This window comes from Quercus robur, chromosome 10, assembly GCF_932294415.1.
Source record: "Quercus robur chromosome 10, dhQueRobu3.1, whole genome shotgun sequence".
NCBI classification, from domain to species: domain Eukaryota; kingdom Viridiplantae; phylum Streptophyta; class Magnoliopsida; order Fagales; family Fagaceae; genus Quercus; species Quercus robur.
The window spans coordinates 53454148-53468245 of NC_065543.1; the positions used below are offsets into that span (position 1 = coordinate 53454148).

Consider the following 14098-nt stretch of genomic DNA (forward strand, 5'->3'; position numbering starts at 1 on the left):
TTAAGAGTAATCACACCAATAAATTAAAATCACAACTCCTAATGTATAAGTTGTAGAAAGCAAATAAAGTACTAATCAAAAAGTGTTTTAACTTGAAGTTGAACCACCCCCATAAGTAAGAGCATCATCATAACCCTTGCTCCTCAAAAAGTTAAGAATATTTTTTTGGACCTCATCTTGCTTAGTTTGTGCATCTTGGTCCTTAGCTCGCTCCTCTTAATCTCTAGCTCTTACCTCTTTGAGCTCAATTATCTCATTTTCTAACCGTTGGATATACTCCAACAATGAATTAGAGGAGGCGGTGGTTACTAGAGAAGAGGAAGGTCTCATGCCAAGTCCTTTTACAATACCGGACTTCTTCTTAAACACCAAGTTTGAGATCTCCTCTTGTATAAGGGGAATTGCATTAGGATCTTGACAATAATCTGCTTGCACTTTGAGAATATTTTCCTATCATTTGAAAGAGAGAAAGAAACAAACAATCCCAACATTAATACTACATATGTTATAGATTTACAAACATGATAGGGATGGGATGATACACATACATATGTCGCTTCATCCTTAGGGTGTATCCACATATTTGTATTTGGATTGAAATGAACATCTTTAAAATTTTTTGCCAATTCAGGAACTTGACCATCATTATTATTTGTCTGATTAATTAACATTCAAGTGTTAGATAGATATACTTAATTAATCACAACATGCAATATACTAAGGTTTAAGAAAATGAAAAAATACGCACCTCCTCATCAACCCTTACAGTAAGTGCCTTTATCCCGCATTTATGTTTGCCTTTAGTTTTATTCCTATTTTCAGAGTTCTTTCTTGATTTTTTCTAATAAACAACATTCAAGATATTTATTAGATCATGAATAAAACAGTATACATTTACTTCATCTAAGTATTAATCTAATCAGTTGACAACATAATATAGTAAACATTGGATAATAATAATATACGTATAAATAATTTACCAGCCAATCCTCATTGGTCCATCTCCCATCAATGAGTTCAGTCCACAGCTTCTCCGTGGCATTCATTTGAGGGTGGCTTCTTGCATAGTCAGCACCATGAGATTGTTTGAGCTTTTTATAAGCCTGATGCAACTTGTGGGAGTTGGAACTCAATAATCTTCCACAGTTTGTATTTAATGTTTTCGTTACCAAGTTGGAATCTCCTTCTAGCTCAAACTGATCCTGTAAAATGAAGTGTATATGTATTATAAAAATATTATTATATGAATTAGATGAGTTAGACGTTATCAATGTAAATTCACCGCGATATTTTGAAGCACCACATCTTTAGTAGCAGCATCAACATTTTTCCAATTTTTCACATTGTAACTGGACAAATTACTTCGCACTTGTGCGCCAAAGTGATTGACAAGCTTGCACACATTCTTTTCAATAGGAGCATCATACTCTACAGCTATACGTACTGGCAGCTTACCGCTTTTCTCAACAAGTGCCTGTATTGCTATACCATGTGTTGCTCCATGGGTAGTTCTGTCAGCAGATTCTATTTAAACATTATTAATGTTAAAAAATTATACATTCTATGTACATTATAGCTAAATTAAGTGAAGTATAATCTCAATAGTAAAAATAGGGTGCAGTTGTAATTAAGTATGTTTTATGTAATTACCAGTCATACTAGTTAATGCGCCGGTAGTCGACGCCTCCTTACTAGAAGAACTTTGGGTGGGAGGATTTGCTTCAGGAGGTGTTTCTGTAGTTTGGACCACCAGGATAGATGCCTCACCTTGCGAGCGTGTAAGTCCTCCTGGTGCCATCTGTAAGTAACATACATATAATGGAACAACAAAGTCATTACAAGTAATGAAACAATAAAGTTATTATCTATTGCACCCTATGGAACATCTATTATACCTTATGGATTACAGAATTAGACGACTCATCATCATTGTCATCATCACCAATAGGTGGTACATTATCATCATCTACCACAATACTAGCTCTACTTCTTTTTCCTTTTGCACAATTGGACTGAGCAGAATCCTTTAGAGAAGTTGAGATGTGCTTCAATCCCAAAGCATCAATTGTCTCTTGGTTTTGCCTCATTCTATCCAATCTTGTCATCTCATACCTCGATATATTATGAGTGTATTTGGCATTTTTAGGCATTTTTTGAAACTATGTATTGACATGAAAGATAAGTACAATTACTACTAACTTAACATCAAGCAATTCACAAGTGCAAAATTTGAACACAATTGCTACTAACTCAACACAATAAATGACCACTTCAATATCCATATCAAGTTCAAGATAAGTACAAAATATCTCAATAACAATTACTACTAACTTTACATATCATAGTTTACACCATTATCCATATCAAGCAATTCACAAGTGCTAAATTTGAACACAATTACTACTAACTCAACATAACAAATGACCACATCAATATCTATATCAAGTTCAAGATAAGTACAAAACAATTGCTACTTAGACAAGCATAAAACTTTAAGACAAGCACACAAGATTTAAGACAATTGTTATGAACTCTACATATCATAATCCATATCAAGATTAACATCAGGTATGTCATGCTCTTCATTTTCATTAGCATCTCTTGAAGTTCCACCTTCTCATCTTCATTTGTCAAAATGATGCACCTCCTCATCTTCGGTTGCATTTCTTGGTTCCCCTTTAATTCGGTCACCTACCAAGGTATCGATACCATCCATATGATCACCATCCGACATTTCATTATCATGAATGTTCTCATTCAATACATAAGGTTCTCCATGATTATACCAATTAATGTAAGATTGCATACACTACAACAAAATGTAACTACAGTGACGAATTTTAGTGAGAAAAATTTTTTCGTCACAAAAAAGTACCATATAGTGAAGAAATTTATATTTTGTCACTATATATAAAAAAATAGTAACCTTTAGTGATGAAATTTAGATTTCGTCACTATAGGGTATGCTAAATTCAGGGTGCCAAACAAAAAGGGTAGGTGGGAAACAAATGGTTCTATAGTGACGAAAAATTCGTCGCTAAAGGCAAGCAATAGTGACGAAACTCAAGTCGTCATTATAGATTTTCTTTATATATCAATTAATCAACTCATTTTTTCCCTCACTCATTCGACGAAACCCACTCTCTCCCTCACACCGATACACTCTCTACCTCACTTCAAGTCGCTGGCGATGCTTCACCTTCCTTAGCATTGGCAATGCTTCGCCTTCCTCTGGCGATGCTTCGTCTTCCGTTGCCGCCGTAGCCTCAAGTCGCCATCGCCGATTCATCCTTTGCGACGATTCAGACGCCGACGATGCTTCAGTCGCACCATCCAGCGACGCTTCATCCTTCGGCAACGCTTCATCCTTTGATGACGCTTCCAGGTTTTTTTTTTTTTTTTCCTTTTAAGTAAATTTTTTTTGTTGTTAATTTTTGTTTCTAAATGCTTGATGTTAATTTTTCTGCTTGATGTTAATTTTTTTTTCCTTTTTGTTTTTGTTTTTTTTTTTTTGTTTTTTTTGTTTTTTTGTTTTTTTTTTTCTTGTTTGAGATTTGTTCTCTGTGGTGGGACGGTTTTGTCTAAGTTTGATAAACTTATTAGAGCTTTGGGTCTTCAAATGGGTAATATTTGGTGTAATATTTGAGCTGTGTTTAGATTCTGAGAAATTTTTGTTTGGTTTAGGTGAGAAATTTGATTGAGAAATGATAGATAGGTAGTTGTCATTATGAATAAGAGGAGAAATTATATGGGTTCTGAGAAAAAAATTGTTTGCTATGATGCTTGTGTTAGAATTCTAAGAAAATTTTGTGGTTTAGTTAGTTATTTATTTATTTTTTGATTTCTCTCTGTTTTATGGTTTAGTTAGTTATTTTAGATTATTGTTTGTATTCCTCAATTTTCAATTTTGTTTCGCTTTGTGCGGAAAAACATTTCAACAGTAAGTGTCCCTTTGGCAAAAATGAAATGTATTGCTTATTGTAATTGTAGAAGGATATATATAAGGTATTGATAGTTGGGCTCCGTTTGATTGCAATTAAGAGAAGTAGCAGTTTGCAATTTCGTGAACTACCAAGTTTATTAACTGAGAAAAAGGATGTCTTTGTAGTTGTCCTTTAAATGCCTATATATAGATAGATATCAAAATTGAAATTTTTGTAATTGGTGCATATTTTCTCTAATGATTGGGTCTGGCTATACCACTGTTTAGAAACACGAAAAAGAATAAAGAATATGTATTTTAAATTTGGTTCACTAAAAGTTATCTTTCTTTTATCTCTAGCTCTCTTTCTCTTTGGTGGCTGAAGAAATTGTGAGGAACAAGGTGAAGAACACAAGTTAACTTTGGATTTTTTCTGAAAGTTGTAAACTTAGCTTGAGTAAAGTAAGTATATTCTAGTTAAAAACTTATAAAACTCTATATATACTTGTGATGTTGGAAATTTGTTTTGTGGTGGGTTGTTGTGTTGGAGCAAGCGGGTGGCTTGCATGATGTTATAAGGTGATTTAAATTCATATTGGGAGTGTTTTTAATTTCTTGCAAATGTGAATGAAACTTGTTGATTAGTAGCAATTGTGTTTCTTTATTCAATTTCAATGCTTGTCAGCATTATACTTGTGATGTTGGAAACTTGTTTTGTGGTGGGTTGTTGTGTGGAGCAAGCGGGTGGCTTGTATGGTATTATAAGGTGGTTTAAATTCATATTGGGAGTGTTTTTAATTTCTTGCAAATGTGAATGAAACTTGCTGATTAGTAGCAATTGTGTTCATTTATTCAATTTCAATGCTTGTAAGCATTATACTTGTGATGTTGGAAATTTGTTTTATAATGGGTTGTTGTGTTGGAGCAAGCGGGTGGCTTGCATGGTGTTATAAGGTGATTTAAATTCATATTGGGAGTATTTTTAATTTTTTGCAAATGTGAATGAAACTTGTTGATTAGTAGCAATTGTGTTCCTTTATTCAATTTCAACGCTTGTAAGCATTATACTTGTGATGTTGGAAATTTGTTTTGTGGTGGGTTATTGTGTTGGAGCAAGCAGGTGGCTTGCATGGTATTATAAGGTGGTTTAAATTCATATTGAGAGTGTTTTTAATTTCTTGCAAATGTGAATGAAACTTGTTGATTAGTAGCAATTGTGTTCCTTTATTCAATTTCAATACTTGTAAGCATTATAGTTGTGATATTTGTGATTGGTTTTGTGGTGGGTTGTTGTGTTGGAGCAAGCGGGTGGCTTGCATGGTGTTATAAGGTCGTTTAAATTCATATTGGGAGTGTATATTTGTGTGTGCAATGTATATTTATTTAAGTATTAATATAAACTTATGCATTTATGAATATGATAGAACTTTATCTAAATAGCTTATAGACTTAGATGTTAGAATACATTATGCATGAGTTGTCCTTATTTTACTAAAGTAGCATTCATCTTGTAATTGTAGTCAAACATGGATAAAAGTTAGATGGCAATGGGTAAGACACTCGATGGCAGATTAAGTCATCCATATATTGAAGGGGTTAATGCATTTATTAATTTTGCAAGAGTAATTATGGACTTGAGTAGTAATATTCCGTGTCCGTGTATTCACTGTGGGAATTGCTATCGACAATCTCCTAATACTGTGCGTATCCATTTGCTTCATCGTGGGATTATCTTTCCTACAAAGATGGGAAGTCTTTTTAGATTTTATAAATTCAGTGCATAGCTTATTATAGGCTTCCTGAATGGTCATCTTCTTAGGTACTTCATCATCATAAGAATCCTCACTATCACTAGCACTCTCCACAATCACTTTATCGGTTGTGGCAGCAAAAGCCATAAAGTGATCACATTCACCTACATACTCATCAGAAGAGTTATTCTTAGTATCACTCCAGGTAGCAACCAACCCTTTATCTTTTGAATTCTTGGTCTTTTCCTTCATAAGATAGTTTGGGCACTCTATCTTCATATGACCAAAACCTTTGCACTCATGGCATTGGATGAGGGGTTTCTCACTCTTACCCTTCCTAGAGGATTTAGATTTCCTAGGAGGTTTTTCCTTATCCTTTTTCCTAAATTGAAGAAGCTTGATAATCTCATTAGCTATGAAGGTTAGATCCTCTTCCTTATCTTCATCTTTGCTTTCATCTTCATCTTCAGAGTCATCAATCTCTTCCTCTATACCCTTAAGAGCTAATTTTCTACTCTTTCCACCTTTTCCCATTCAACCTAATCCCATCTCATAGGTTTGAAGGTTCCCTACAAGCTTAGCCAAAGGAATTTGATCAATGTCCTTCACTTCTTCAATGACAGTGATCTTGGCATGGAATCTTTTAGGTAAGGACCTAAAGATTTTCCTTATAATTTTGGATTTTGCTATAAATTCTCCAAGGTTGAAGGTAGAATTCACAATATCCTTAAGTTTAGCATAGAACTCATCAAAGGTCTCATCCTCCTCCAACCTTATTTCTTCAAAACTACTAGTGGGTCTTTGAAACTTCATAGTCTTTATTGCCTTGGTACTTTCATATGTGGTCTCAAGAATCGTCCATGCTTCCTTGGCAACTTCCGTGGATGATATTTTCTTGAATTCTTCATTGGTCACCCCACAAAACAAAACATTCAAGGCCCTACTGTTGAAATTTGCCGCTTTGATTGTTGCTTCATCCCAATCCACCAGCGCTTCCTTTGGCTTAATCTAGCCAACTTCAACAGCTTGCCATACCTGTTCACCTAGAGCCTACAAAAAAATTTTCATACGAACTTTCCAGTACGCATAACTAGTGCCATTAAATAAAGGAGGAATCAAAAGAGATTGTCCATGATCCATGACAACGGGGGTCAAGGATCACACTCAGGAAATTAATCCAATCAGAGTGTACCCGCTCTGATACCACTTGTTGGGAAATTTAGACCCCGATTGATATAATTAACAAGTTTTAAACCCAAGTTGTTAATTAGATTTATTATGAATAAACCTTATTTAAAAAAAAAAAAAAACATTAATATCATGTATAGTGGAAAAGTAAATAAGGCAAGATATGATGACCAAGGAAAACCAATAAAACAAACTAGTTTTATAGTAAAAAACCTAGGGGGAAATCTTCCCAAAAAGCAATCCACTATAATAAAGAGAAGTTTCAGATTTAGTACAAAACCTTTGTCCCTAGACTCTACAATCCCTGTAGATGAACTTATAGTAGAAACCTTCTATTGCTTCAGAACCTCTGAATTCTTCAATATATGAACGCCACCCCTTTTGCATTGATCCCAGTACGTGACTAACCAATGATGCACGGCTTCCAGTATGTGACTAACACACCAACTTGAAGAAAATTGTTGGCTGTAAAATTCTCCACTTCATCAACAATGAAGATCAAGAAGCACTTGGTTACAAAACTCTAAGGCGCAAAGGCGCAGTAGCTTCCTTCAGAGAGAATAAGGCATCAATCACCTTTTGCTTATGTTCTCCTTGTATTCTCTTATGTGACGACCTCTAAAATAAGCCTTATATATGTCTAGGGTTATGAGAAAAGAAACCCTACACAAATACATAAGCATGAGCCGAAAATCAGATTTGAAAATTCTGATTTCGTAATTCTCAATAGATTTCATAATTCTCGATAGATAGTATCTATTAAGCAGCTATTGAGACCTCGATAGATAGTATCTGTCGAGCAGCTGTCGAGACCTCGATAGATAGCTATCTGTCAGGAATCTGTCCAGCTTTAATGAACAATCCTTTTTTACTTGTTTCTTGGACAGATTTGTATGACTTCAATACTAGGACACATATGGATAGGACCTTTCAATTCATCATTGTTAGAAGCCATGACATGACTGCATTTAGTCCTCACTTTCTCTAGGACTTCACTTCTTGCTCACTGGCCGAATGGCCTCCCCTTTTATTTCTTCATCTTTTCCTTTTTTTCTTCCTTTCACACTCTTGACATCAAATCACAATAAATGCAACTCACTTGCCTTGACTTTGCTTTAGCCACTTTCTTTTTCCTTCAGCTCTCCCTTAAGCCGAATAGCCTTAATGCATTAGTCCCTTTCTTTTTCTCCTCAGTGTGTCCAACACACCTAAGTTACTGCCCAAGAAAAAAATAGGCTGACTTTTATGGCCTGTCCAACCACCCCTTTAAAGAGGTGTTTTATCAAGTGTGGGCTGGACCCACGGTGCTATGATGCACCCAACATGGTTATCACAAGCAGTTGATGATGAAATAAGTAAAAGTTTTGTACGAAACAAAAAGTAGAAAAAAAAAAAAAAAAAAAAAAAAAAGGAAAACAAGGTACTCAACTTTATTAAGCTCAAGTACTATAAAGAAGTACTCGATTTTCGCAATATCGAGTACCGCATTGTTTTTTTAATTTCTCCAATTCCAGGTCAGCAATGAAACGTTGGCAACTCACCTAGGATTTCAAGTTCACTGAACTTGAGTACTATTTAGAACTCGATTTTGTGAAACTCGAGTACTAAAAAAGTGGTAGATTACTAAATATTTTTTAAACAGTGCTAGTTTGCCACAAATTTTGCCAAAACATGGTATTTAGCTATTTTCACCCAAACAAAATAATATGAATAGTGAATTCTAGTTAGCTCAATTAATAAAGTTTCTGATGGTTGAATAAAAGATCTAAGGTTTAATCCCTGCCTATATCAAAAACTGATTGATATCTTGGTCTGATAATAAAGGGTTATTATCAGTAGCAAATGACATAAATTGAAATTCACTCAAAAAAAGATAATATGAATCTACACAAAACACTAATTGGTGTCTTGGTCTGATAATAAAGAATTATCATAAGGAGCGAACGCCATAATTTGAAATTCACTCAAAAAAAGATAATATGAATAGGTGCATACATGGCACATTAACATTGTGCGAAGTTTTTTTTTTTTTTTTTGGTTCGGTGATTTGAGTTGGTTGATAAGAAATTTTGTTTTTGTTATAGTAAATCAATAAAATCATGTAACTAACTCAAGTAAAAGAAATTTATGGTATAACACTTAAATAACTATATTTAAGTTGTCTTTTTTTTTTTTTTTTTTTTTTAACACTCATAACCATAAGTCTCACACGCACACTTCAGCCTACACACATACACCCACTTATCAGCCCTTGCCTCTCTCCCCAACCGGTCACTGCCTCCAAATATCCTGCTAGTGGTCATGGGCATAGCTACATACACTGCCCTCCCAAAATTATTGAAAATTTCTCTATATTATTTATAAATATTTAACATTTTAATAATTTTGCCTACAAAATAGGAGCTGGCCTCCACTAATATATGAGTTAGTTTAATGGTACTCTTAAAAAAAGAATTGTCCAATTAGTTTAGTAATTAGAGAGAAGGTATTTTATTTTTTTTCTCAATTTTTTTTTTATTGTAAAATTTGTTGTATCCATGAAAAAAAAATTTGTTATAGTATGAAAGATCGTCAATTCGTCATTGAACATAATTTTTGCCTAAGTTTAGCAGTTTATCTGCACTAATGAATTAGTTATAGTATTTAGTACTGCAGCTGGAACTCAACCTTCCAAATAAAAATGTTATGGCTCCGCCCTTGCAAGTGCTGATCAAATTTGAAAAGAAAAGAGATCGCCCTTGGGTCAAGCAAGATTGGAAGTGTTTCAACTGCCCCAATTGTAATTTCAATATTGATCATTGGGTTTTGTGTAATGGAAGGATAACAAGAAAGCAATAATGGATTTTGATTCACAGCCAACTATTTTATTTTTTATTCACAGCAAACTATAATATTGATAGGATCATAGGAAACTACTCTGATCATTGGTAATGACCTAATGATGGGGCCCCTGATCCCTTCATTCCATCCGAAATTTCAACAATTTTTTTTTATGAAAGTTTGATTTATGCAGTAGGATTTGGATTTTTGTGCTTGCAATTTGCGAATCAACGATACTGAAACCTTCACAAGATAAGATTCCCTTACTATGGAGTCGGACAGTGGTCCAAATTAACTAGTGTAAGACAAACAGGTGACATCATTGATTCAAAGTTTCACGTTGCAAACTATAATATTGATAGGATAATAGGAAACTACTCTGATCATTGGTAATGACCTAATGATGGGGCCCCTGATCCCTTCATTCCATCCGAAATTTCAACAATTTTTTTTTTATGAAAGTTTGATTTATGCAGTAGGATTTGGATTTTTGTGCTTGCAATTTGCGAATCAACGATACTGAAACCTTCACAAGATAAGATTCCCTTACTATGGAGTCGGACAGTGGTCCAAATTAACTAGTGTAAGACAAACAGGGGACATCATTGATTCAAAGTTTCAAACGTGAAACTTTGAATCAATGATGTCACCTGTTTGTCTTATAGTTAATCTGGAGCACTGTATGTATCGCCTAAAAAAAAAAAAAAAAACTCATACTATAGACTTTTAGACTTATCATCATATATTCAATCCCTCTCTTTCTCTCTCTCTCTCTCTCTCTCTCTCTCTCTGTTATGGATTTGCTTCAAAAGTTATTGAACATTGTACTCCTTCCCTTAACTTTAACTGCCATCCTTTTCTTATTACCACCATTTCTTTTCCTCAAGTATCTGTTTTCTTTAAAAAGAAATATATGCAGTGAGAACGTGGTTAACAAAGTTGTACTCATCACTGGAGCATCTGCAGGAATTGGCGAGGTTTGTAGCAAATTATCAATCTTACACCTCTTAATCTTTGTAGATATTAACTGCCTTTTATATTATGTATTGATATTATATAATTCGGGTTCTCAGAAATGCTCATTTCTTAATGTTTTAGTTTCAACATTTTATCTATATTCACAAGAGAATTGTGGATATTAGCACATTTGAAAATAAGTAGTTATAATCATAGTAAATACAAAATCTCAAACAACAGTTAATTTACTATATTATTATGTGAGTTTGTAGCATATTGCTTATGAGTATGCTAGGAGAGGTGCTATTTTAGCCCTTGTTGCAAGACGAGAGGACCGTCTTCGAATAGTTGCAAATAAAGCACAAGAACTAGGATCTCCAGAGGTTATTGTGATACGTGCAGATGTTTCCAAGGATGAAGAATGTAAACAATTTGTTGACGAGACAGTGAACCACTTCGGGCGATGTAAGTGTATGATGAGTTTTTATTTTGAATTGAATTTGTTGCACATAAACTGTTTTACACAGTTTTATATATATATATTATCAAAAACAACTAAAATTGTGACTTAAAGTCACGATTTTCAACTACTAGTTTGTTTTACTACGCTTTTCTGGAACAATAAATATTTTGGAATGTATAAGTTGTGAAAAAATCAAAAAAATGATATTCCTACTATTTGTGGAAATATTTTGGAATGTACAATTTCAATATGTGACTGGTTCATGCAACAGTGGATCATTTGGTGAACAATGCTGGAGTAATAAGAGTGGACCTTTTTGAAGATTCAACTGACATTGCTTCCATTATGGTAATAACTACCAACATGTCTTGTCCCACTTTCTGTAACTATATTGGATTAAAGTGAAGAAAAAAAAAAATAGCATAGGTAATCGTTCTTCAGTGCTTATTTTTCATTCACGTCTATAATATATAATCCCAATTTTTTTGTTAAGTTTTTAGTTTCATACTTGCATTAACAGACTCTAGTTTTATGTAATTTAGGAAATAAATTTCTGGGGTTCAGTGTATAGCACCCAATATGCAGTTCCACACCTAAGAAAAAGCAAAGGAAAGATTGTTGTAATTTCTTCATCTGCAGCATGGCTCAGTACTCCGAGATTAAGCTTCTACAGTGTAAGAACTACGTACGAAACCTCCTTGGCATGCCTTACTAGTTGTTCACTTCGAGATTTTCTTTTACTTATGAATCAATGATGTCTTCAGGCAAGCAAGGCAGCCCAAATATGCTTTTTTGAGTCACTGAGAGCTGAGTTTGGTCCAGATATTGGAATAACCATTGTAACTCCTGGAGTAATTGAGTCAGAAATGACGCAAGGCCAATTTTTACCTAAGGTATATTGAGAATTAAAAGAAATGAAACTTGAAAATTATTCCTTTACCAATCCAGTTTAAAACTATAAGTTGCTTTTAAATTATTTTTAATCCTCTACATTTTAAAAAATCCAAACCATCTATTTTCACCCAATTTTGGCAAGACATCATTTTGTCAGCAATATGTCTTGTCCAATCAGCAGAGTACATTGAATTTAAATCTTGTGCAGTAGATCACAGGTTAAATGTAACTTCAACAATATAAAAAATGTTATATTCAGTTTACAAAATTCTCACTTTTTATAAAATTTAAAAGAGGTCATGAGAAGCAGTTTTACCCTCAATTATTTTTTTGGAGAGTTTGATTCCCGAACTCAAACTCATTGCTTTGGGTGTAAGGCACTTGCCATCACACCAAATCTTGACCTCTAGTAACCTCATATATATATATATATATATATATAGAGGACCCTATGGCTTGGGTACAAAACTTTACATAGTCCTATATATTGACCGAGAACCTTACCTTGTAATAATCCCTACTACATATAATGGAAAATGCTAAAAGAGGGAAGAACTTATATGTAATTTCTACTCATAACTTAGCCATTATGTAACTTCTAGTCCCTAAAAACAAAATTGATTCTTTTTTTTTTTTTTTTTTTTTTTTTTTTTTTAATCATTTCTGAATGGTGATATTTGCCTATAGATTGAAATGCCTTGGATGCCAGTTGAGTCAACAGAGAGGTGTGCCAAAGCAATTGTGGACAGCACTTGCAAAGGAGACATGTACTTGACTAAGCCATCTTGGATGAGGGTGGGATTTTGGATGAGGGTCTTATGTCCTGAAGTTTTTGAGTGGTGTATGCACTCAATGTTAGTCAATCGCCCATGCACTCATCAAAACAAGGACCGCTAGCTGAAATATTAGTGTTTTAAGCCAATAAATTCTAAGCAGAATTAATGGAGAGCTCGCTATGATTTAGACTGGATCTGGAAGGCTTTATTACTATTTGTGCAAATAAAAACTATATTGTACCATATAAAGAGATTTATGATTATGTTCTGACCAGAATTTCTTTTTCTTTCTTTCTTTTTTGGGTATAAATTTTCAGCTCAAAATTGAAATATCATTTTGATATATTAAATAAATACCTGCGCATGAAGTACATTACGTTGTTGGAAGTGATCACACCAAATTAGATGAGTTGTTGGTTGTTGACAGTTATGTTAGGACATATGTGTATTATGTTAAGAAAATATGCCATTTAAAATTGGCTTATCCTTTGACAAAATGCACTTTACTTGTAATTGGGTAGATCTAGGATGTATTTAATACTTTAAGGAGCAAGAGTTCAAGTTCAAGTATTGAAGCCATGCAAATCTGCTCTAGAAACAAGTGAAGAAGTGCTGTATTTTAAAGCTCAATAGCTAGCTCAACAGATGGTATCTATCGAGGTTTAATAGGCAATTTTGGCCCGATGCTCGACAGCTTCTCGACAGATAACTTATCTATCAAGGTTTACGAAAATCAATTTTTTAGATCTAATTTCACGCATATCTCCATGTGTATGTGTTTAGGCTTTCTTTTCTCACAATTCTAAACATATATAAGGATTGTTTTTAGGGCCGTCAACTGGTTGTTGCACTTGTTGTTACAAGCATACTGTGACCGGAGACAAAGTTGCCCTAGTTCGTCTTTCTCTTGAAGAAGTTGCTGCGTTTGTACGTTGTAAGGTTTTGTAACCAAGGAGTTTCATGATCTTCATCATGTTGATGAACTAAAAAACTTTGCAGCCAATATCCTTCTCAAGTTGGTGGTTAGTCACGTACTTGGATCCGTGCATCGATTGGTTAGTCACGTACTGGGAGCCGTGCATTGAAAATGAGAGATTGTTACTACAGAACAAGTCCAATTGTGTATAAGGGTAAGGGTTCAACTTTAGGTTGGTATAAGTTACTAGAATTCCTTTACTTGTAACCGCTTGTTGTGATAATAGTGGATTATCGAGAGTGGTGACCTTAAATTCACCTGGTGAGGTTTTTGCCTTTGAGGTTTTCTCCATTCTTAAACAAATCACCATGTCAGCTTTATTTTCCACTGCATACTAATTTAGTTGGTGAT

At 34.0% G+C, this 14098-nt stretch overlaps 1 protein-coding gene across 1 annotated transcript; it reads left to right on the forward strand.

The window, feature by feature from the left end:
• The first annotated feature begins 10421 nt into the window (after window positions 1-10421).
• LOC126701909 (11-beta-hydroxysteroid dehydrogenase A-like) lies at window positions 10422-13057 on the forward strand. The gene is made up of 6 exons (XM_050400351.1): window positions 10422-10658; window positions 10911-11103; window positions 11373-11449; window positions 11644-11775; window positions 11866-11994; window positions 12683-13057. Exons 1-6 carry the CDS (start codon window positions 10476-10478, stop codon window positions 12890-12892), a joined length of 924 nt encoding a protein of 307 aa, XP_050256308.1. The 5' UTR covers window positions 10422-10475; the 3' UTR covers window positions 12893-13057.
• Window positions 13058-14098: the final 1041 nt, after the last annotated feature.